The sequence below is a fragment of the Equus caballus genome, chromosome 10 (genome assembly GCF_041296265.1).
Source record: "Equus caballus isolate H_3958 breed thoroughbred chromosome 10, TB-T2T, whole genome shotgun sequence".
Classification (NCBI taxonomy): Eukaryota; Metazoa; Chordata; class Mammalia; order Perissodactyla; family Equidae; genus Equus; species Equus caballus.
Window position 1 is genome coordinate 89,478,158 of NC_091693.1, and position 22,308 is coordinate 89,500,465.

Genomic DNA, 22,308 nt, shown 5'->3' on the forward strand with positions numbered 1-22,308 from the left:
TGAAGAAAGAAGAAATTGTACGTGAAGGCAATACTTTGTTATTTTTGGTCTTTCAAGGTGGCTCCCTGAGCACGCATCATCCAATCACACATTACAAAACACGCAAATGAGACAGAGCATCTGGTCCTTGTCCTCAACGAGGTGACACTCCGAAGGAGCACGGGGTGGGTGTACAGAAGAGCCTTAAGGGCACGCACAAAGATAACGCGAAGTTCTAAGTGTAGTTAATGCAGCGAAAAAGACCTCAGACGACCTCAGTGGCAGACCTGGCGTCATATGGAAGCCACGTGGACGTCAGCAGTGCTGGGGGTAAAGGAAGCTCATCCGCAATGACCAAGTCCAGTGGAGGTTTCCTCACTGATGGACTCGTGGAGGCAGAGGGGCCCAGGCAGTTTCCGGAGGAGGGAAGGCTCTGGCTCAGTGGAGAAAGGGGGAGAGGCATTTGAGAGAAGAAAGCTCGGAGGGCGGCCCAGGGTCCTCTGAGAAGAATGGAGAGCAGAGTGACTGTCAGGACAAAGGCAGGGACTCGGGGCCTGGAATGAGCGGACGGTGTTGGAACCCACGCGTGGGAAACTAGAGCTGCTGCATTTTTCCACAACAGCAAGATGGGTGAAACAAAAGCACTATACTCCCACCCCACCCAGGAAAATAACTAGACCAAGCTTTCTCAACACAGGGTGTGTCTGAGCCAGAGTAGATCCCAATGCTCGTCAGTGCAGCGTGCCGTTCCCGCAGCGAGCTCCTTGTATGGTGTAGAATTCCGGTCATTTTACACGAACGTGGACACGGGGCACACGACTGATTCAGCTTAACGACTGGTAGGAATCTCAAGTGCGTCAGCAGTTCAACACACTTTTGTCACACGAGAAGTTGGCCCACGGTACCAACTTTCTCCACCTTGTGCTGCCTCCATGGTCCTACGCTCAGCATTTCTCCATCTGGTTCCCACAGCCAGACTGTCCTTGAGGAGTACCAACAAACGCTCCACGCTGCCAACAATCTAAAGCTGATTCTTGATGACACGCGGGAAAATGGCCTGAGGAAAAAGCCTCTCACGGGGCTTGTACTGTACTCTCTGCTCTGTGCGCTCTTTTTGGAAGAAAGACGATTGAACACTTTATTTTGAAAGAATTTTAGAATAACAGAAAAGTTGCAAAAACAGTACAGAGAGTCCCCGTATAGCCTCCTGCAGCTTGCCCTGAACTCAGCACCTTACACCACTTTGGCACTGTTACCCAAACCAGGAAGCTAACATTGATACAACCCGGCTGACGCATCTCTGGGCCTTACTGGCTTTCACCAGTTTCCCCATCATGTCCTTTCTCTGATTGGGGGTCCCACCTGCCTGCACTGTCACGTTCCCTCAGTCTCCACAGCCCGGGACAGCACCCTACTACTTCCTTACCTCCCATGACCTCCATGCTTTTGAGAAGGACGGTCAGTTATTTTGTACTTGTCCCTCATTCTTGGTTCACTCAGTCTCGTCGTGATTAGGTCGAGGCTGTGCATTTTTGGCAGGAATACCACACGGGCGACGTTGCGCCCTTCTGAGCCACCATCTCAGGAGGCACACACTGCTGACGTGTCTTGTTACTGCTGATGCTTACCTTGATCGTTCGGTAAAAGGGGTGTCTGGTACAGGGGTGTCTGCCAGGCTCCTCCACTACAAAGGCACTGTTTTCCCTTTGTAACTAGTAAATATCGGTGTGGGGAGATACTCTGAGATCATTCAAAGATCCAGCTTCCCATCACAGGATTCTAGCAGCCATTGACAGTTCTTGGCTGCAACAGCCCTCCCTGTGATGTGTGCCTAACAGTGATTTCCTATTTCCCATTTCCCTCGTTGCCTCTACATTTACTCAGTGGAATCCTACTACGACAACAAGCCCGGCCTTCTCTTCCACATATTTATTTACTCAATTACTTCTATCAGTATGGACTCATAGATATTTAGTTTATTCTATGGGCCATAATCCACTACGATCATTATTTTATTTTATTGGTCAAATTGTTCTGCTTAGCCTTTTGGGAACTCCTTCAAGCTATGTGCACTGTCCTTTCAATAATGCTCCATCTTTTCAGGGCACTTTGTTACTTTTCGGCACCACAAGATGTTCCAGGCTCAGCTTGTCCTTCCCCTGCCCCAGGCCTGGAATCCCGCATTTCTCCAGGGAGCGTGGATTCCCTGTCCTGGAGAATGGGGCTTAGAAACCAGGATCTGGGTCCTCTCAGCAAACAGATGGAGGAAATGTGTGTACTATTGACGGTAGACTTTTGAATGTGCGTTCTCTTTAGCACATCTTTCAAAATTTGGTAGATTAATTGTAGTATTTTGTCATCCAAAAGGAATTTTTATCAGGGGAATATGAAGGCAGACATTTTTAATGTAGTTTCTTAAAATCTTAACTGTACAACAAAATCTTTAGGGACATTTGGAAATTTGATGGAACTGTCAAGTGCATGAAATCAGTTCCTGTTTTATGTATCGTCGTGTGGTACACATTGTCTTCCCCTGTCCGGAGAGCAGCATAAAAATATTTCCTCCATGTAATTCTCCTCTAAAATTTCCCCCCTCTTTTTTTAATGCTTTCAAACAGTAATTTCAGTTGCCACCTGAGCCTCCTAAGTGGCCTCAAAGCAACCAATTTCACAGTGGAAGGACAAATAACTTTCCTTAGCAAACCCTTTTCACAAAGAATGTGACTGCTCCGTACATGGGCTGGGCTAAACCAGTGGCCATCGCTGGGACACCTCGCGAGGACCGTGCCTCTCTGTCGCTCTCCCTAAACTCAGTGTCTCGCCCACAGTGTGATCGTCAGGGTACTTCTTAAACTTTCTATTCTGGAAGAATTTTAGATTTACAGAAATGGTGCAAAGATGATAGAATTCCCTTATAGCTTCCCCACAGGTCCCCTTGATACATCTTATCAAACTGGTATATTTGTCAAAAATAAAAAATTAGCATTGGTACAGTATTACTAACTAAACGACAGACTTCGTTCAGATGACACACTTTTTCACCGTGTTCTTTTTCAATTCCAGGATATAATCCACTGCATTTAGGTAATCAGTTTTTAAAAATTAGATTAACAGGTCATTTATACACTGTTAAATTATTTCCAAGTATAACCCTCCCCCCCTCCTCACTTGGGCACCCTAGTTTAGGTACTCCTGTGTGTGACCATGGCCTGTCCCCGTCACTCTCGCTGATACACACCTGTCCCCTTCGCCCCTTGTGCCTGCTGATACACAGCCCCTCCATGGGACGCTGCCCACACGCGAGCTTCTCCCAGTGCAAATCCTCTGAGTGTAAGCGCCTGCTGGCTTCCTCCAAGCTTCCACAGGGTCATGTTAGCATTCCGTCACATCCAGCTGCTGCTCACACATTTCAAAGCCTCTCTAGAATTTTTCTCTAAGTTACGCCAATTTTCCACCCTAATTTGTTATAATCAGGTGAAACTCACTTATTGTTTCAACCAATATTTATCAGAGGGCTACTGTTTTCCAGAGGTATACTGTGGACAATATACTGGGCACAGAATGAAAGAAAACAGACCCAGTTACCCTCTGAGGAGGGAAACAGCCATTGGACAAGAAAACAAGAGTAGTTTGATTGGGGCAAGTGTCACAAATGGGGAAAAACCTTGTTTCCTCAACACTGCCCCTGCTGCCTCCTCCACTGCAGATGGAGCTGGGATCTGCCTAGACGAGTGATTTCCGCTGGCTGTGTAACAACACGACCTGGGAGCCGGATGAAAATCAGATTCCTGGGCTTTTTCCAGCAGATTCTTACTCACTCGGCCTGGGCTGGGGCTCTGCAAGCTGTAATTTTAAAGAGCTCCTTACATCACTTGATGAGCTGGTAAAGAACGGCATAGAAGTGTGTTTTGTGGGCACAGATATCTGTAGATTGAATGCATATACATCCGGGCAACCTGTATGGTTTTCTCTTTCTCTTCATACTCAAACACGCTCTTTAAAGACAAGGAAACAAGTCTTCTTCCTCATAGTAAACCTCTGGCTTGGAGTACCATCGCTCAGACCGCGTGTACCAGGTAAACATTATTTGGCGGCTTTGAGAGGATAAAAAGAAAAAGCTAACTTGGTCTTAAAAGCAATAAGGAGACCATAAATGATGGAGGAACAGTAAGTTAAATTATCAAACACTAAATATTGGCAAAGTAGTGAAACATTTCTGACCTGGAACCAGAATGGTGATGGCTGCCTGCACCGCCTTCCGGATGATACTGTCTAAGGCAAACATCCAGTGTGGCTTGATGTTATGATTCCGAAGAACTTTATTGACCTGGAGAAAGAGAGCAACATTCAGTCCACTTTAATTTCTAGTTCCAAACAACCTAGCGAACGCAAGCATTTGGATGACATCCTATCAACAAAAAAACCTAAGTTTTCTTCACCTTGAATTGTGAATAATTTATGTCACCAGAAAACAAATGAGAAGTTGCCGCTTTATGTTAAAGTTTGGTGATCCCCATATAAGCAAATGAGATGCACTGCTTAAAAGAGAGGGGGTCTGCTTAAGGGGAATGTTGCTTCTTTGGGACTCAGAACACGCAGCTCCCACCTTTCATGATGTCTGCAGACCGGAAGGTGGAGGTGGAAAGGAGGAGAAAAGAGACCAAGTGGCTTCAGATAAAAAATGACTGCGTTTAACCCAACCAAGCACTGCTTCATGCTCCGGTGACGTGGAGAAGCAGGTGGAGGGGAAACAAGCTGTATGTTCTACCCGCAGATTCACCACAGTGATCGGCTTGTTTTCCTTCCCATGGTTATTTGTACCTCTGTAAACAGAGGAGTCATTGCTAGAATATTCCAGAAAAGTTGTCCACATTAAACATCTTTGTGGTAAGGGTATCTTTTTTTTGGTGACGAGTAACAGTTCACACATTTAAATAGACACTAAAATCGATATCCGTGTTACCTTCCTTTTTCTTTTTAAAAATTGTGGTAAAAGGCACATTAACATAAGATTTACCTTCTTCTAAGTGCACAGTTCAGTGGCATTAAGCACATTCACAATGTTGTGCAGCCATCACCACCGTCCATCTCCAGAACTCTTCATCTTGCAAAACTGAGACTCTCCACCCATGAAAGACTAGCTGCCCATGCCCCCTGCCTCAGCCCCCACCCACCCGGCGACCTCCTTTCTCGTGAACGGGAACACTAGGGGTCTCCTGTGAGTGGAACCATGCCGTGTCTATCCTTTTGTGACTGGTTTCTTTCACTTAGTGTGATGGGTCAGAATTCCCTTCCTTTATAAGAGTGAATAATATTCCATTCTGTGTATAAACCATGTGTGTTACCTTTTAAAGAATAACCTTTCTCATAAGGCTAAGAGAGGCTCACTTAAAATTTGGGATAACTCCACAGACTGATGGTTGACACGGGCCTCCAGGAAAGAGGCTGTTTTCCCAATAGGGCTTTGACTAGAGGCCTCAGAGGCAGCTGAGGAGAAGGCAACACGGAAGGTGGCCCAGTGCAATCCCACATCACAAGCTGGGGTGCCAGCAGCTTCTTCCTGTCCTTGGTCCATCTTCCCCAAAACCCCCAGTTTGGAGGGAGTGGGTCTGAGGAGTCCTCATGGCAGTACCTCCCAAGGAAGGGAACCACGCCAGGGTCCCACATGTCATATGAAATCCTTTCAGAGTGAGTCTGTCCTGGCACCTTCATCTCTTTAGAGGATCTGCCCATTTATTCAACTAACGTCGGGTATAACATTTCGTGAATGAGAGTATTTCTCTCAGAGCCACACACAGAAGATGGAAGAGGGGTCCTCGATAACCACGACCCACTCTGCATTAAACAGTATACTACAGAGGCCCATTTCCTGGGTTCATTCCCATCCTGGACAGTGAGTGAGCAACAGCAGGGGTGGGGTGTGTTTGTGTGCTTGCGTATGTGACCTGGGCCCAAGGCCCAGGATTACACCTAAACCACTCTCGAGCTGAATTCTACGGGCCAATTTGCTTTCCAATTTCTCGGCTAGAAGCCAAGTGTGTGGGCAAGTGCAAATTCACTCAATTATTCCATTCCATTCCATTTGCAGATGGTAGGGTCCACCTCATTGCAGGGTAAACGTGCCTTTGGCACTGAATATTAGTGATGGGTTTGCCAGCAGCTTTCATTTCCCATGACTTCAATCAAGTCAGGAGCCCTGTTCCCACCCACAATGCAGCACAAAGACCACGTGGCTTACACAGACTCGGAGAACATCAGAGGTAGACCACGTGGCTTACACAGACTCACAGAACATCAGTGGCAGACCACGTGGCTTACAGAGACTCGGAGAACATCAGTGGCAGACCACGTGGCTTACACAGACTCGGAGAACATCAGTGGCAGACCACGTGGCTTACACAGACTCGGAGAACATCAGAGGCAGACCACGTGGCTTACACAGACTTGGAGAACATCAGAGGTAGACCACGTGGCTTACACAGACTCAGAGAACATCAGTGGCAGACCACGTGGCTCACACAGACTCACAGAACATCAGTGGCAGACCACATGGTTTACACAGACTCAGAGAACATCAGTGGCAGACCACGTGGCTCACACAGACTCACAGAACATCAGTGGCAGACCACGTGGCTTACACAGACTCAGAGAACATCAGTGGCAGACCACGTGGTTTACACAGACTCAGAGAACATCAGTGGCAGACCACGTGGCTTACACAGACTCAGAGAACATCAGTGATACACCATGTGGCTTACACAGACTCAGAGAACATCAGTGATACACCATGTGGCTTACACAGAGACTCAGAGAACATCAGCGGCCACTGAAAGATTATAATTTGGCTTTAAATCAAGGATCATTTGATGCATCAGGTACCACTGTCACAACATCTCCTCTGCAGGAGCAATAGACACATTAGGAGTGGGTGAATTTGGGGGATTTAAGTAAAATTATGCAAAGTGTTTCCATATTCACACCACAAGACTGTGAAGAAGTCTTCTTTCCATCTCCTACACTTTAACGCCTCCTGGGAGTGGGTTCAGGCTTTTTTGGTACAAAGTTCCACAGATAAGTCTCATTCAAGAACAACAGATGGTTCTGAGCAGGCTTTTGGAAGACGGGCTTCCAGTCTGCGTTGCACGGCAACTCCCCTGAGAGAGCAGAGTCCTCAGCACCTCTCATTAGATCCCGTGGACTAATTTCATTCAGTGACGCCCTGGACTCTGAAGGATATTGCTGGCTAGGAAATAGTGACTATTTATTAAACAAACATGTTTTTTTTTTAAAGATCAGCATGTGAGCTAACAACTGTTGCCAATCTCCTTTTTGTTTTTTTTTCCTCCCCAAAGCCCCCCAGTACATAGCTGTATATTCTAGTTGTGAGTGCCTCTGGTTGTGCTATGTGGAACGCCTCCTCAGCATGGCCTGATGAGTGGTGCCACATCCATACCCAGGATCCGAACTAGTGAAACCCTGGGCCACTGAAGCTGAGCGCCCGAATTTAACCACTCAGCAACGGGGCTGGCCCCACAAACATGCTTAAAATATTCTGTAAGGAAACCAGAGAAAAACTGAAAAAATTTTTTTGGTTTTATTCCACAGCGACCATTCCAGTCTTCAGGGCCCCATTTCCCTCCACAGCCAGTAGATGGCATCTCTTAACAGAATTAGAAAGCGCTGGACCAAAGGGTGTATGCTCTGTTGCTAAAGTTGTCAAAACCAAGAGAGACCCACTCCACGACTTCCTCAGAACGGAGTCCAGCCACGAGGGGTGTCTGGGAGCTCTGCTATTCTCCACGGTGCCCAGCTCTGCGTGCATCTAAGTGGGAGGGTGCGTACCCACCAAACAACAGATGCGACACTTAGAAGCCCACAGAGAGGCCAGCACCTCACACTTGTTTGTCACCCAAGGAGAAGAGAGTTCATCGAAATCATCAAACAAAGAAAAGATAACAGCACTTAGCTTCACCATATTTTTCTGAATAGTTTTAGCTAGAGTTTGTGGGAAAAGAACAGCTAAATATTATACTTACAGCGTCTTGGAAACCAAAGAGAACCACCTGGACCTGGCTGATGCCGTGGCTGTCGAAGTCCAGCTCCAGCTTCAGCTTCGACAGCGTGGTGGCGATGATTTTTCGGTCGGTGGATCTCACAAATTCTCTGAGGCTTGCGATGAGGGTTGTGATGTGCTCCCACTTTAGCTTTGGTTCCTCGGCCCCCTGTGAACAAAACCCAACAAGCCGTAAGCTGATCCGTGCTGGACACACCAGCCGTGGGCCCCTGTTGGGAAGAGCTGGGCTTCAGAACGCCCCTGCTAAGGGAGAGGACCGCATCTGAACCACACTGCTTCTCCCCCAGCAAGAAATCATCAGACTTCGGGAGGAAGGGCGCCTGCCCCCTACGCTGGCCAAGAGCCATGATACAGTCAGATCCGCAAAACTTTGCCAAAACAGGGACAGGCTGAGGCGACAAGATTCTTGCTGTCAGAAATTTCAATCAGGAGCTAAAGAGAGATTCAGGCAGCAAACCCCGGGATCTCAGGCTCAAAGTCTGCCCAGAGAGAGGGGTCATAAAATAGGGGCAAGGGTACATCCAGTGATCATTTAGGAATCAGAAGCAATGGAGTTGAGAATGACGGCCAGTAGGAGGAGGAGAAGTGGACACAAACAGAGCTGGCACGCCAAGAGGGCCAACGGCCACCGAGCCAGAGAAGAGACCTGCCAACTCCTGGAAGCTGACGTCCCTTGGAACTGCACTCCATTTTCCATCTCTGGGAGGCTTGGCCCAGCACCGTGGTTGGAATTCCTTGAATCTACCTCCCTCACGGCTGTGTGTGTCTACCTACGACATGTCCCGAGGACTTCGACCACACTTAAAGTGGGTCAATTCCTTGCAACCAAAAGGGGCTTGCTTCACACTCCACCCTTGAAACCTTTCCTTACCCACCAAGGAGGCAATTAGGCCTAAGAATGGACCAATGGACTATTTTACGTATTAAAAATATAATACAATATTTAAATAAGGTCCCTCTCTCAAGTTGAATTTTTTTTACTTTGTGCAAGGAACATTCTTTCCTTAAAGGAAACATAGCAGGATGTTATTTATCCTCATTTAAGTTTAAGAAACAACGGGATTTTTGTTATGCTCATTCTGTCTCATCTTGCCCATTTGGTTACTGCATCATTAAAATTAAATTCCTCAACTGGGCTGTGAAAATGACAATTTCTAGGATTCTATTAAAATGAAAGAGAAACGCACCATCAAGTTCTTCCTCTCAATATATTTCCTGTGGGGGCTCCCTCTCATGTTTCCGTTTTCATGAGAAAAGATTATATTGAAAAGCTTGAAAGCTGTCATTACGGGAATATTTTAAAATCAGACGGGGAGCAATTATAAACTTTGTTTTTCTTACCATGAACTAAATTACACCCAAAGTAAAGATTCAGAGGCAATATCCTAACAACGTGAACATATGTTCAAGAAGAAAAATGTGAGTTATTCAGAAACTGGAAGCTTGTCTTAGTGAAAAATCAGTTATGTGTTTGCCAGCAGTTTAAACAGCAAACATTTTTTTGACATTAGCTCTGTTTTCACAACAGAAAAACATGTTGCTTCTGGTTTTGATGTGTGTGCCCCGTCCTACAAAGGAAGGCTGTCTGCTCTGGGAAATGCTTTCTGTCTGGGCTGCTTCACCCACTGACACGATCACTATTTCTGCTCCAACTCCCGTCTCTGCCTGCGGATCGACAATGTGCCTTCACAGACGAGCTTCCACGGGGTCAGGGAGCCTGACTCAGCGCCAGGAGGCAGCATTTGACGGACAGCCCTTCCTGGGCACTCGTGGTACCACCTCGGATCCTCCTGCAAAGGCGTTCTCTATTCTTCACCCTTTAAACCTCTTTCAAAGCGAGGAGTGGATTTCAGAAGGAAGTTAAAGACTGAAAGGGCTTTCGGGCACTGGTTGCAGGATCTGACCAACGTCTACATTTTGGTCTTGTTATAAAGGGTAGGCTTAAACATAAAGATGTATCTAGAAATATTTAATACAATGAAAAGAATTACTTTGACCTGGTTGCAGAGAACAATTAAAGATATCAGATAACTGTTATTAGCCTCCTTGATAGCGACAACAACAACAGTTAACAATCGTGGAAACACTTGCTGTCATTATTTCAATTGCCCATGATCTCGGCTACTGTCAGTTCCTCCACTTTACAGATGAAGGAATTCAGCCTCAGAGGAGTAAAGTCACTCTTCCACGTCGCAGAGCCTTAAGTGGTGGGACCCGGCTCCTGCTCACTGCACTCTCCGGCCCCACTCAGCCGGAAGAGCTGCATTGACCTGGCGGGGACCTGCTCTCCCACTAGGTCAGCAGGTGATGTCCCAGGAGGGGCTCACTGCCACCCAGCGGCGCCATCAGAGGCCCCTCCCTCGCTCGACGATTCTGGACTTAGCAGGTGCTTCTGACCGGCGTCTCTGGTCCTCACTGGGCACTCAGGCAGGTGCCCGAGGCACGGCCTCCGAGGGTGCTTTTACGGTTTTCCTTCCCTTCTCCTTTTACAGAGAACATTCAGGTGTGCTTAAGAAACCAGTGAGACACAAAGAATCGACTAGGATTAGCCAACTCCAAAGCTGAGGAGTTTCAGCGTGGTCGCGGAAGTGCGTTCTCCCGCCAGGCTCTGCTGAGAGCGGGGACAACAAGGACGGCGGCAGTCCTACCCCGAGGGACTACAGCCCGGCAGGGAGACAAAGAGAACCCCAAGTGGGCAGATGTTTTCTGTACTGGACAAGCACACCCTTTGGGGATGATGATGAGACTGAGGCCATTGCTGTGTCCTGTGTGTTTCTGACCCAAACAGGCCTCTCACACTAGTGCCCACAGGAGACGCCTTTCTGCCACATTGGCTAACGGCGACCTCCTCCTTCGACCCCTGCCACGCCCCACCCCCAGCCCAGACTTGTCGCCGTCAGGCAGACCAGGGAGGGGAGTGTGTGGTGGTGAAGAACACAGACCCTGGAGGCAGATGGCCGGTCCAAATCCCAACTCCATCAGTGAGGGCTCCACGGCCTTTGCAAGTTACTTCTGTGCCTTGGTTTCCTCATCTGCTAAATGAGGACACGACTACAACGACTCCCAGAGTCCTATGTTATGAGGACTATGTGAGCAAATACACACGAATAGTCAGAATGCCTGGCCCACGGGAAGTGCCTGCTATTATCACTATATATTTCATAGACACTATGACTCTCGTGTATAGCTATACATTTAACCATGCATGCTACTATATATTCAACTACATTTGCTCATTTTTAAGGCTGACATCTTGCTCTTAGACTCCAGCTTCCAGAACTCTGAGAGTGATGTTCTGTTGTGTAAGCCACAGAGTCTGGTATTTTGTCCTGGCAGCCGAGCAAACGAACGCACCCAGGGACAAGCGCGTGACTGACCAGCGTTGTTTCCTCCAGCTCACTATCTAAGGCACCGCATTGCCCAGCTCCTTGCATCTGAACGCAGCCCTGCCAGCACAGGAGTCTCGGTCGTAACTGCGACGTTTCCCAGATGCTCAGAGGAGCCCACGGCAGGCAGCCTGATGTTAAGGTCAGAATTAGCTGTTCCGTGGCTCCACGTGTGTTTACCAACTGAACGAAGGAGGAAGAGGCTTGTAGGGACCAACTGGAACCTCACCAACGTGAAAATTTTGCTTTTGACTTAAAACAGCTTATGTTCAAACATGCGGTTCTGTGTTGGGGGGTCTGCCTCCCCCAGCCCACCCCGGGACAGGCCACCATCTCGAGCGCTAACCCCAGCTTCCTCAGGCCCCCGCACCTGCGGCAGTTCCAGGGGGCCAGGACACAGTCCAAATACGTTTACTTGGGGAAACGAAGCGTCCATGAGCGGTTTACCTGAGCCAAAGCCTCCATCAGGTTCCTCACGACCTTGTCCTGGTCTTCCGTCAGGATCCTGTGCAGCGTGGCCCGCCGTTCGCTGTCCTTCCTCAGCATGAAGAACCCGGAGTCCTTCTCCTCAGGGGACGGGGGCGCGCTGTGGTCTTCGAAGTTTTCATCCGGGATGCTGCGATAATTTACACAGCACAGATCACTTCCTTCACACAGCGACACTCCACAGACTCCTTCCACCCCAAATAAGCCAGGCCTTTACCCCAGAAAGAGAGTCCGTATTCCTTTTCCGTCTTTCTCCCCGCAGGACTTGGCTCTCGTCTTGAAAGAGAAGGGGTCCACCTTGAGCTCCGTGTCAGGAGAGACGGAGCCGTACTCGCTGCTGCTGCTTGTGTCCTCCACCAGCACGGGCACCGGCAGGGAGATGCTCCTGAGGTACTCTGCTTGTGGGGGTGGGGGTGGGGTGGGAGAAGATAAGTAAGGCTTTTAAAAACCTACACATACTCAAACGCCTATTCAAAGAGAGCAGTGTTAGTTGTCAGGTGTCTAGTCCCAGGGAGCAGCAAAATCACGTCCTGTAAGGGCTGGTCACAGGATCGCGACTGCCCCGCGCTCAGGACAAGCCATGCAGGAGTCGGCAAGGAACATCGCGGGGGCAGGAAATAGCGGGGCACCCTGAGTTCTGATCCCGTCATTGTCACTGTCCACCTGCAGACTTTAGGAAGGTAATATATAGGCCTCAGCTGTCACATCTCTGAAATAAAGGACCTGACTCATAATTTTTAAACCATTTTCTTCAGAGGCTTAAGGGTCCATGTTGGCATCTTGGGGCTGCCTCGGATGGGTGAGTACAGAGTCTGTGATTTGAGGACACAGATTCCAACCCTGTTTCACCTGAAACAAATACGTTCCTTCGGTCATATACCAGGGCCCCGCCTAGAGATTCACATGAAAAGGGCTCTTTGCTAAAGACAGAGTTTGGGAACCAGTGGGTCAGCTGCTCTCTCAGGGCTTCCCCGGTCCTCAGACACCATGACTCCACAGCAAACACGCGCTTTTATTTTATTTTGATGAAGACTGAGTTGGCACAACAGGACCTGCCTTCCTTTCATCAAACACTGGTTTTAAAGAAAGTCATCTTTGCCAGAAACATCTTTACCAAACAAATCAATGTCTCAGGCCAGGGGGGCAGAGCAGAGAGGATGAATCACGGGATGTAAAAATTCCAGAGAATTTGGGAGGCCTGGGGGAAGTTCTGGGTGAGGACAGGAGGGTCTTCAGGGAGAGGAGACAGACCCTTTGGCTGTGATCATGATTCTAAACATGCCACGGGGCATGGGCAGGCCAGAGTAAGAGGAGACCAGCAGGAGTACTCATAAGAACTGTCTGGTCAAGTGCCTGCTGCACTCAGCATCCCACATACATGACCATATTTAACCCTCACAAGACCCCAGGAGCTGGCAGTCTTCGTGAACCCACTGCACAGGTGAGCTGACTGAGGGGAGGTCATTTTCAAGGCCACTCGGCCAACAAGTGAACCCAGCTCTGACCCCAACACCCAGCCTCTTAATACTGACCCTATGAAACCTTAAGTTGCTATAATGTCTTAAGTGAAGTTGGACTCTAAAGCCAGAGCAGAGTCCAAGATTCTCTTGAATTACCCTGACACAGAGCGTGAGGGCACATGGGGAGGGGACTGGCCCCAAGAATCCAGAGGGTCTGCACCCCATCTCACGTGCATTCTAGGGCACACGGTCACGGAGGAGACTGGGTGCGACTGTTGGCTTACACCCTCTCCCGCTCTCTCATGCCAAGTGTGTACACTTGAGCTCACATAATTCAAACGTGTGTGTGACGGGATCTGTTTCCTGCAACAGAAACCTATCCACGTGGAAGGGATAAAACCACCACAGACAAGCTTCTGGGCCTGGCTCCAGCCTCTTCTAGCCTATTCTCTGCTTTGTCCTCAGAACCAAATCTGTCAAGGAGGTATGTTACCAACACAGAATGCGTGACGAAACAAGGGAACTGTGACGAGTCACACCTTTAGAAAGTGGCTCAGCTGGGATCAGAAGGGACTTGTGCATAACTCCAAAGTCAGTGCTCATTTCGTGACACCAGAGACAGGCTGGGTGGCAGGCTATGGGGCAGCCAGCGTTCACCTTGTGAAAACGCAGACGGCCCTCTGGAGTCCAGGCTGCCCAGAGGAAGGAGGAAAGGGAGGCATGCCCCTCTCCTTGGATCGTCCCGACTCTCAGAACCACAGGAGAACTGGGGAGGCTGTGGCCCGGAGACTCCAGTCACTGGCCTCTCCTCTGGACTGACCAGCATTGAGGTGCCTGGGGAACCTGCAAAACCTGCTGTGCCTCACCCGATGTGGGAACCCTCCAAACCACGGTCACTTCTTCATTCTTCCCTGAGATGCCTCAGTCGACCTTCCTGGAGCAAATTCGCCTTCCTACTTACAATCTGAAAAGGCCGATATTAGGAAGCGGAAACACAGCTACTCCTGACCAACTAAAACCAGTTAACATGCGACCCCAAAGAGGACAGAGGAAGGGGTCTGGCATTGGCAGTTTCCACAAGAAATCCCACTGGATCTTAGATAAGAAAGAATGAACTTCACCCAAATTGAAGATTGAGAAAATGAAGTCCCCATCTGGCATTTAGGGAGGAACAACTCAAGCCCCTCTCGTGACAGAGGGATGTGTGGGGTTTCTGAAGGAAGGAGCCCAGCCAGGCGCACAGTGGCACACCCATCCTTGGTACCCAGAGCCCGGTGCAAGCAAGGAGCAGAAGATGGGCTGTCTGCTGGGAAATCTAGAGCTTATCACACGATGCGCCACACGGCAGCTCAGGGAGCAAACAGAAAAGGGACTCACCATTCGATCCGGCGGCCAGAGCTGTGGGAAGAGAGCGACAGCAACGTAAGCTGGGTTTGTCGTGAAACTGAGCAATCAACAAACGGGGGATGCTTGAAAAGAAATCAGCGTCCTTTCCAAACATTCAATCTGCCCATCCTCGTCCCATATAGACCCCAAACATGCCAACAACAAACGGATCATACTTGGTTTTTCCTTCTTAAAGGAGTTATGGAAATTACTGCAAAAAGACCATTTATATTTGTATACTGCTGTTTTATTTATAACTAGCAATTTTCTCTTTTTTTGGGAGGAGGCGGTTAATTATTCAGAAAGATATTCTCTAAGCGGCAATAAGTATTTCCTACTGCCTAAAATTAAAAGAACAAATTATCTAGACAGCTCGGAAGCATAAGGACTCTCTAACAGCCCTGTAGCCCTTTAGTGGTAATTTGGCATTTCTGCTGGAAACGGCTACAGTTCACCCCCTTTGCACTTGACCCCTGGTATCAGCAATGCGAGAACGCCATCGAGGCTGCCTGACTACCCACATGACGGAAGACCACTATGTATGGGATCCTAGCATTTGTGAAATTGATGGTAACACAGCTGCCTGGTCCAGAAATCAAATGCCTGAGAACACTGTGCTAACGTTTACACCACTTTCCAGTGATATCTGTCAACAGATTAGCTCACTTCTGGAAAAATCTTTCACCTTCAGAGCTCACGATTTAGTGACTGACCCCTTTCCTCTTCAAGGCAACCACGTACCCGAAAGCTTCGGCTGTGTCTTCTTCTTCTTGCCCGAAACTTTTAAGAACTCATCCAGAAGCAGGTCGTTCGCGCCGTCTCTCTTGTCAGGGTCAGGTTCAAAACACTTCAGGATGAACGCCTTGGCCTCTGCCGACATGGACTCCGGGACCTCCGGGTGGACTTTGAACATCCCCACCTAAGACACAGCACAAGGAACGCAGCTCCTGAGCGGCCCTGTCATCGCGTGGGCCCCACGCCCCAGCCTGGCCACCCACCGCAGCGGGACCTGTAGCATCCACCACGCGCCCAGGCCTTTCTCAGAGGGACACAGGACTCGTTCCTCCAGGTCATGGAAGGTTCCACTGATGAGTGCTGCTGTAACCCCACCGACCACACGGGCAGAGGGACTGGCTTAAGACAGCAGACAGCACCTTGAGGTACCAATTTGGTCCTCAAAGCTCTAGAACAACGAGCACGCGGGCTCTCCGCAAAGGCATTTTTCACGGAGACCACTGGGTTACTCACGGCAGCTACGTGCCAGGAATTGTGCTGCCTTTTTCCTCTGTGAATCTCATCAAGTCCTCCCTACAACCTAGTGGGTTAAATTATCCTTGTTATAGCGATGGGGGGAAATGTTAGGAAAAGGTGGATCCGGGATCTGAACCTCACTTGTCTGGCTTAAAGCTTGTGTTGTTTGCCTAGACCACGCTGTGCGAATGTCTCCCCATCTCAAACTGCCTACGTTGAAAGGGATACTTAAAAATACTTAAAAATTAAACAACAGTATTTTTATAACAATCAGAATTTTCTTCTCATTGCTGCCATTCTACATTTTCTTCAATAACATTTTCATTTGTTTAGTACAGAGAAAATTTTCTAGGGAAATCTTTTTTTGGTCATTTTATAGCTTATATAAAGTTATTCTTCTGCGGATAATAAGATACACTTATTTGTAATAATTAAATAGCCTTTACTGTGTGTCAGACACTGTTCTAGGTGCTGTGTACAAACTACCTCACACACACCTCTAAAAGCCTTTATCAGATAGGTACTATTCTTATACCCATTTTACGGATGAGGAAACTGAGGGATAAGGAGGTTAACTAATTTGCCCCAAGTCATCCAAGTCCTTGACGGTGTGGAGCCTGGACTGGCGCTGTAAATCAGGGCCAGGGTCTACGCTCGGCCCTCTAATGCATGTTGTATGTAACAGGGCAGCACCCCACAGTGATGTCCTACAGAGTGCTGGAAACTTGAACGACCGGCCAAAATGAGAAAGACCTGCATTCCTGGCAGGAGAGGCGGCTCCCTCGGCCGCTCTTGATGGGTCACACGGCCCATTTCTGTATCCACAGCCTCCCATCAGATCGTCTTCAAGCTTAAAGTAAACCAAGCTTTGTGCAAAAGTAGAGGGTATGTAACCCGCAGCCCTCACGAGATGCCATTCACTAACGGAGTAAGTGCTAGAAACACAGTCAGCGGCCGGGAAAGGAGGAACAAGTTATCATCACAAGTCCTCCGCTTCAGAGAACAGCAGACACTCGAGCTTTACTTCTTGGAAACAGGGTCTCCGTGTGAACCCTCCCCTGGCTGGGCGCAGCCACAGGGGATGCCTCTGGGACTCGGGGGCAGGTCGCTGTGTCGCTCGGGCCCCGGATTCCGCAGCTGCGGCCCCTGGGCTCTCTCAGGCCTACTTCCACCTCACGTGCTCCCTGTTTTGGGAGGTGGGGCTGCTTCCCACTCCCCAAAGAGTTACTAACGGGCAAACTAACAGGCGAGAAGAGCGGACACAGGAGAATAAGATTGCTGTACTTATCATAGTAATTATGTCCTTTGTGCATGGAGCCTGAATCATGATAGAGAAGGAAAGGAAAACATTTCTTTAATACCTAAATGGATTAAAAATGTTCTTATATCTCCCTCCGTGGAAGATTTTCAGACTGTGTTTTCCAAAGAGCTAAATCATCTTCCACGGAGTGTGTGCTCCTTACGCTGCGCTGCAACAAGGCGGTCACGGGGGTTTCGCTGACCCTCCCTTCGTGGCTGAGAACACTCGAGTGAGAGAGATGGACGCTGGCTCGGGGGCGGGAACCTCCTTAGGCTTAATGTTCTCTCAGAGCATGCTCACTGGGGCTCCCCTCCTGTTGCCTAAACAGATATGACACACGCACACACAGAACATCCAGTAGCCACAAAAAGCCTTATGCATTGGTTTTTCAGACTTTTAAGACACAGGAAATGTGACCTTGAACATAGCAGCTTGTGGCTCTCCCAGCTCATAAAATGGTGGTTTTCCCGTGGCCATTTCGATGATGGTGCAGCCCAGAGACCAAATGTCTGCAGCCCTCCCGTAACCCCTGGGTCCTTGGTCTATGATCTCTGGTGCCATGTACTGAAGGGTACCTGGAAATACGCAAACACAGCTCCACTTGAAAAAGAGAAAACAGATGGATATTGAACGACAGTTTCAATTTCCCCACAGAAATAAGACAACTTTAAAAGCATGATTCAGGTCTTCACAGCTCAACTTTCTTGAGTTCCAGTTTTCTCTGCTGTTAATAAAAGAGGAAACAGCAGTTTTTGTAATGGGTTTTATTAGGGACATAAAAATAGTTTACCAATATTATCTGGTTATGAACAGATACTTTCTCACTTCCTAGATGGCACAATATGACTGAGGCCTCATTTCACTGGGGCCGCTTAGAAACCTCTAACAGTTAGCCACTTGAGAACGAGAGAGAACACAGCAACACACATTTCCTGCAATCAGATTTTCAAACATATGAAAACTCCTATTTTGTATACTTCCAACCGTGTCCAGGAAAAACCCAGGTCACTCATCCACTTCCTTAGACTATTATTTTCAATTCCTGAACTGAATGCTTACTTCTTCTGTTTCCATTCTTATTTCTTATTCATGAAGGCATGGAGATTCTGAAAGCCAGTGTTAAAAATAACGTAAATAATTTCTGGTGTACATTATTGCATAAATCAAATAAACAAGGCTTCTGCTGTGTGCCTGTGGCCCACGGAAAAACAGTTTTAACAGGGCAAAGACAGGACATGAGCCATCAGTACAGACAAATCACCAGACAGAGTGAAGAAGAATGAAATGAACCAGCGAGGAGGTGTGAAGGCTGCGTGACAGAGAGCTGAAGGGCGTGTGTGATGGAAGGAGCATTCACCCATCGGTCCTTGCTCTGACCTGGGAGATCCTAGAAACATTCCACTGCAGTTGCCTCCTTGGCCCAAGGAGAGGCCGGATTTGCACTTCTAAAAACCCCAGGAGTGACTTCTCAAAGCCCAGCCATGAGTCAGGAGAGCCACAGGAAGAGGTTATCATCGTATCTGTCCCCTGCTTCTGATATACAAGCGACAGAATCAGCAGACAGGGACCCATACGAGGCACCATGTGGCACGAGTTCAAATCCCAAGGCACTTGCCACAAGAGCTGCTAAGTATTTTCTGATTCATAACCAAAGTGACAGACATTTTGATAACTATGGGCAACTCCTTTTATGAACGCTCCACGCATGATTTATAGGTAAATTCCTCTAAACTGGGCCTATGAAACCCACTATCCTAGGCTGGAAACTAGCTTTTGTTCATAAAAATAGATGAAAACATGTTGTGTTTGTCAAGGATTGCCATCTTGCTGGGTTTACCCACCAGACCTCACGTCATACGGCAGCGGCCGTGTTCATGCTCACGTACAACAACACGTCTGCTCTCGGTTTCAGTCAGCGACATCCCTGGAGGGAAGCACGTCAGCCGGTGACGGACAATGTGACCACGCTCCTCAACCCACCCCCCCTCAGTACAAAACTGTGGTGATTTCTCTTCATTTACAGCTTCCCCCAAAGTGGGCATTTCTATGATGGAAAGGGGATCGAGCGGTCTTTTAGAAAACAGGTGTTGAAGCCTACCACTCCTTTTTGTTATCTCTGGGTCTAAAATAGAATTGATGGGAAAATTTAAATTGTGCTAATATCTGAGTAAGAATTACAAGTGATCAAAAATATAGTGAATTTAAAAAATTGGACAATTCAAGTAGTATCTTAACAATAAATTACACAATGTTTTTATCCATCAGACACTATTTCAAAGAGCACTATGTGCCAGCTGTGTTTAATTATCCCCCATGGGGCAAGTGCCAAAAACACAAGGTTTAGCCATGTGTTCACATCTGCCTCTTCACTCCATGAACACACAACACACAGGATTCCATATAAAGAGTTTTCCAGAGCTGGACAGTGAAGCTGCCAGCCAATCTGAACATCAGCCCAGGGAAAACAAGCAAGAGTGTTACCTCTGAAACCTACACCTCCTGTGTATTCACTCCAACGTCAAAAAAAATTATCCTAAAATAATCTTTTAGAATTTCTTTGCCACTGCAATCCCCCCAGGGAGGTGGCACAGCTTCGTGGGTAAAAGTTGAACCTCTGACGTCACACTTCGTCCACTTGTTCAATCAGCAGATCTAGACTGAGCCTAGTGTGGGCCGGGCACTATTCCAGGCACTCAGAAAATAGCAGTGGAGCAAACAGACAGGAATCTCAGGGCCCACGGAGCTTGCATTTTTGCAGTGGGAGACAGACGATAAACTGTAGGCATAATAAATAAGTAAATCATATAGTACATTACAAAGTGATGTTGTGACAAAAAAAAGACAAGAACAGGGAAGGGGGCTCCGCGGTGCCCAGGGGCAGCTGCCATGTAAACAGGGCTTCCCGGGCCTCGCTAAGATGACACTGAGTTAGACCTGCAGGAGCAGAGGGACTCTGCCATGCAGGTAGCTGGGAGAATAGCATCACTAGCAGAAGAAAAGCATGTGCAAAGCCCCTGCGGCAGGACCCTGCCTGGTGTAATGAGGAAAGGCAGGGAGGCCTGTGCTTCTGGTGCAGAGTGAGCAAGGGGGGACGGGTAGTAAATGAGGTCGAGAAGCTAACAGACTCCGAATCAGGTCGGCACCTTGTCTACTGTGGGGTTTGTTTACTCTGGAAGAAAGCTAGACATCCCTGAATGATAGGGCTTGATTTATGTTTTAAAAGGACCACTCCGCTGTGGTGACACGCGGAGAGGGAGGCTGGAGAACAGGCTATGGAGGTGAGGCAGGCGAGCGGAGGGCGCAGCAGTGGAGGCGGGGAGGGGCTTGTCCAGTTTCGGCCACGTTCTGAAGGCAGAGCCACAGGGTTCCCTGACGGATGGGGCTGGGGTGGGAGAAGAGGCGCCACGGACAACTGCGTTTGGAGCGTCCATCCACTGAGGCAGGAAGAGCGCGGGAGGAACAGGTTTCGGGGGAAGATAACTAATCCCACTGGGCGTGTTAAGTGTAGTCTGAATCGCAGCTCTATTATTTCCCAGCTTTGTGACCTTGGGCAAGTTATTTAACCTCTTTGAACCTTAATTTTCTCACCATAAACTGGGATAATGACACCTAAGGGTTAGGGTTGACATACGAATTTCAACGAGATAATCTATGTAAAGTGCTGAGCACAGTCAGGTACACAGTAAGCACCCTGTAATGGTGGGTGCTGTCTTCCCTCTCCCGTCACCGAGCGGAGAGAAAGATCAGCGTCTCCGGATTCCGCTCACCGGAGGCTGGCCGGCCCGTGAGACGGCCAGCACCGAGCGAGCCCTTGAGGCTGGGCGGTGGGCGCACCAAGGCACGCACAGCCCAGGCCCTCAGGGTCCGCGGGGACAGACCCAAGCACGTCAGCCACAGGTCCCTCCCACGAGAGTGCTAAGCAAGGGCTCTGGGAGGACGGCTTTACTGACTCCTTTGGGGATTAAAGAAAAAAATGTTTTGAGTATTAAGTTAACATTTTGCCCAAATAAAGTGTCTGAAAGTAGGGATTTTCCTCCCAGAAGTGACGGAGTCTTGGCAGCATCTAAAACGTCTCTTGCCAAACAGAACGAGCATAGGGAAAGAGACGCAAAGACATCTACAGTTCTTAACTGGCTGGAATTTATTTTGTTCAAAAATATGCTTTCTAAGTGTGATTAACTCCATGCCCTGAAATGCCCATGGCCGTGAGGGTGGGAGCAGGGTCAGGTGCTGCAGACTGACCCTTCTGAGGAGAAAACTTAGACCTCTGTCCCCGGTCCCCCTCCCAGGCTTCCAGAGCAGATGCTGAGCACAGTGGACCGAGCCAGGAGGTCAACAGAGAGCAAAGGGCAGAGGGACAGTCGGAGTCCCCTCGCTGACACCCCATCACGCCTTCACTGTGATGGCTCCTCTCTCCATTTCCCCGTCTGCAAAGCTGGGGTACTAACGTCCACCCCACTGACCTCAGACCCGGGACGCCTGGCCGTTTGCTTTCTAGCAGCCCACAGACGATTCATGATCGTTTTGCTAAGTTTCTCCCTCTGGTTCTAAGAACAGGACCTTTGCCCCCCACGAGGATCACAGGACGGAGGGCCGGAGCCCGGAGCGGGGGCAGGCTGGAGTCGCCAAGCCTCCCGAGCTGGGCGCTCAGTCACCTCTCTGGGCCTCGGCTTCCTCTTGGCAACTGCCACCTTTTCGGAAATCACCATCTCCACTCCCAGAACTCCGCTGTCTAGGTGGCTGGCTGGCTGGCTGCATTGCCTAATTTCCCAGGAAAGCTCTCCCCGCCCCGTTCTGAGCCGCTGACTCACTTCCTCCTTCTGAACTCAGATCCTACAGTCCCTTCTGCTGTGAGGAGGGGAGGAAACAGACTGGGAAAGGGGACTCGCAGTGCAGACGGGCAGGGAGGAAGGCGTGAGCAAGAACCACAGAGAGGCTGGGTAGAGAAATGTTAAAAAAAACAAAACATCTCGTCAGGGTTATAGT

The 22,308-nt window shown here is 48.8% G+C and overlaps 1 protein-coding gene across 5 annotated transcripts in view; it reads right to left on the bottom strand.

The window, feature by feature from the left end:
- MAP3K5 (mitogen-activated protein kinase kinase kinase 5) overlaps window positions 1-22,308 on the bottom strand; it is a 180,551-nt gene that overhangs the window by 14,961 nt on the left and 143,282 nt on the right. For 3 of the 5 annotated variants that reach the window (XM_023651182.2, XM_070225546.1, XM_070225545.1), the window contains 7 exons: window positions 17,740-17,897; window positions 15,513-15,690; window positions 14,763-14,783; window positions 12,143-12,323; window positions 11,887-12,055; window positions 8,016-8,201; window positions 4,201-4,306 (listed from right to left, as the gene is read on the bottom strand). In XM_023651182.2, coding sequence (XP_023506950.2) covers window positions 4,201-4,306; window positions 8,016-8,201; window positions 11,887-12,055; window positions 12,143-12,323; window positions 14,763-14,783; window positions 15,513-15,690; window positions 17,740-17,897 — 999 coding nt within the window. The remainder of the gene's footprint in view (window positions 1-4,200; window positions 4,307-8,015; window positions 8,202-11,886; window positions 12,056-12,142; window positions 12,324-14,762; window positions 14,784-15,512; window positions 15,691-17,739; window positions 17,898-22,308) is intronic. The other 2 variants (XM_023651183.2, XM_070225547.1) reach the window with 1 other exon arrangement.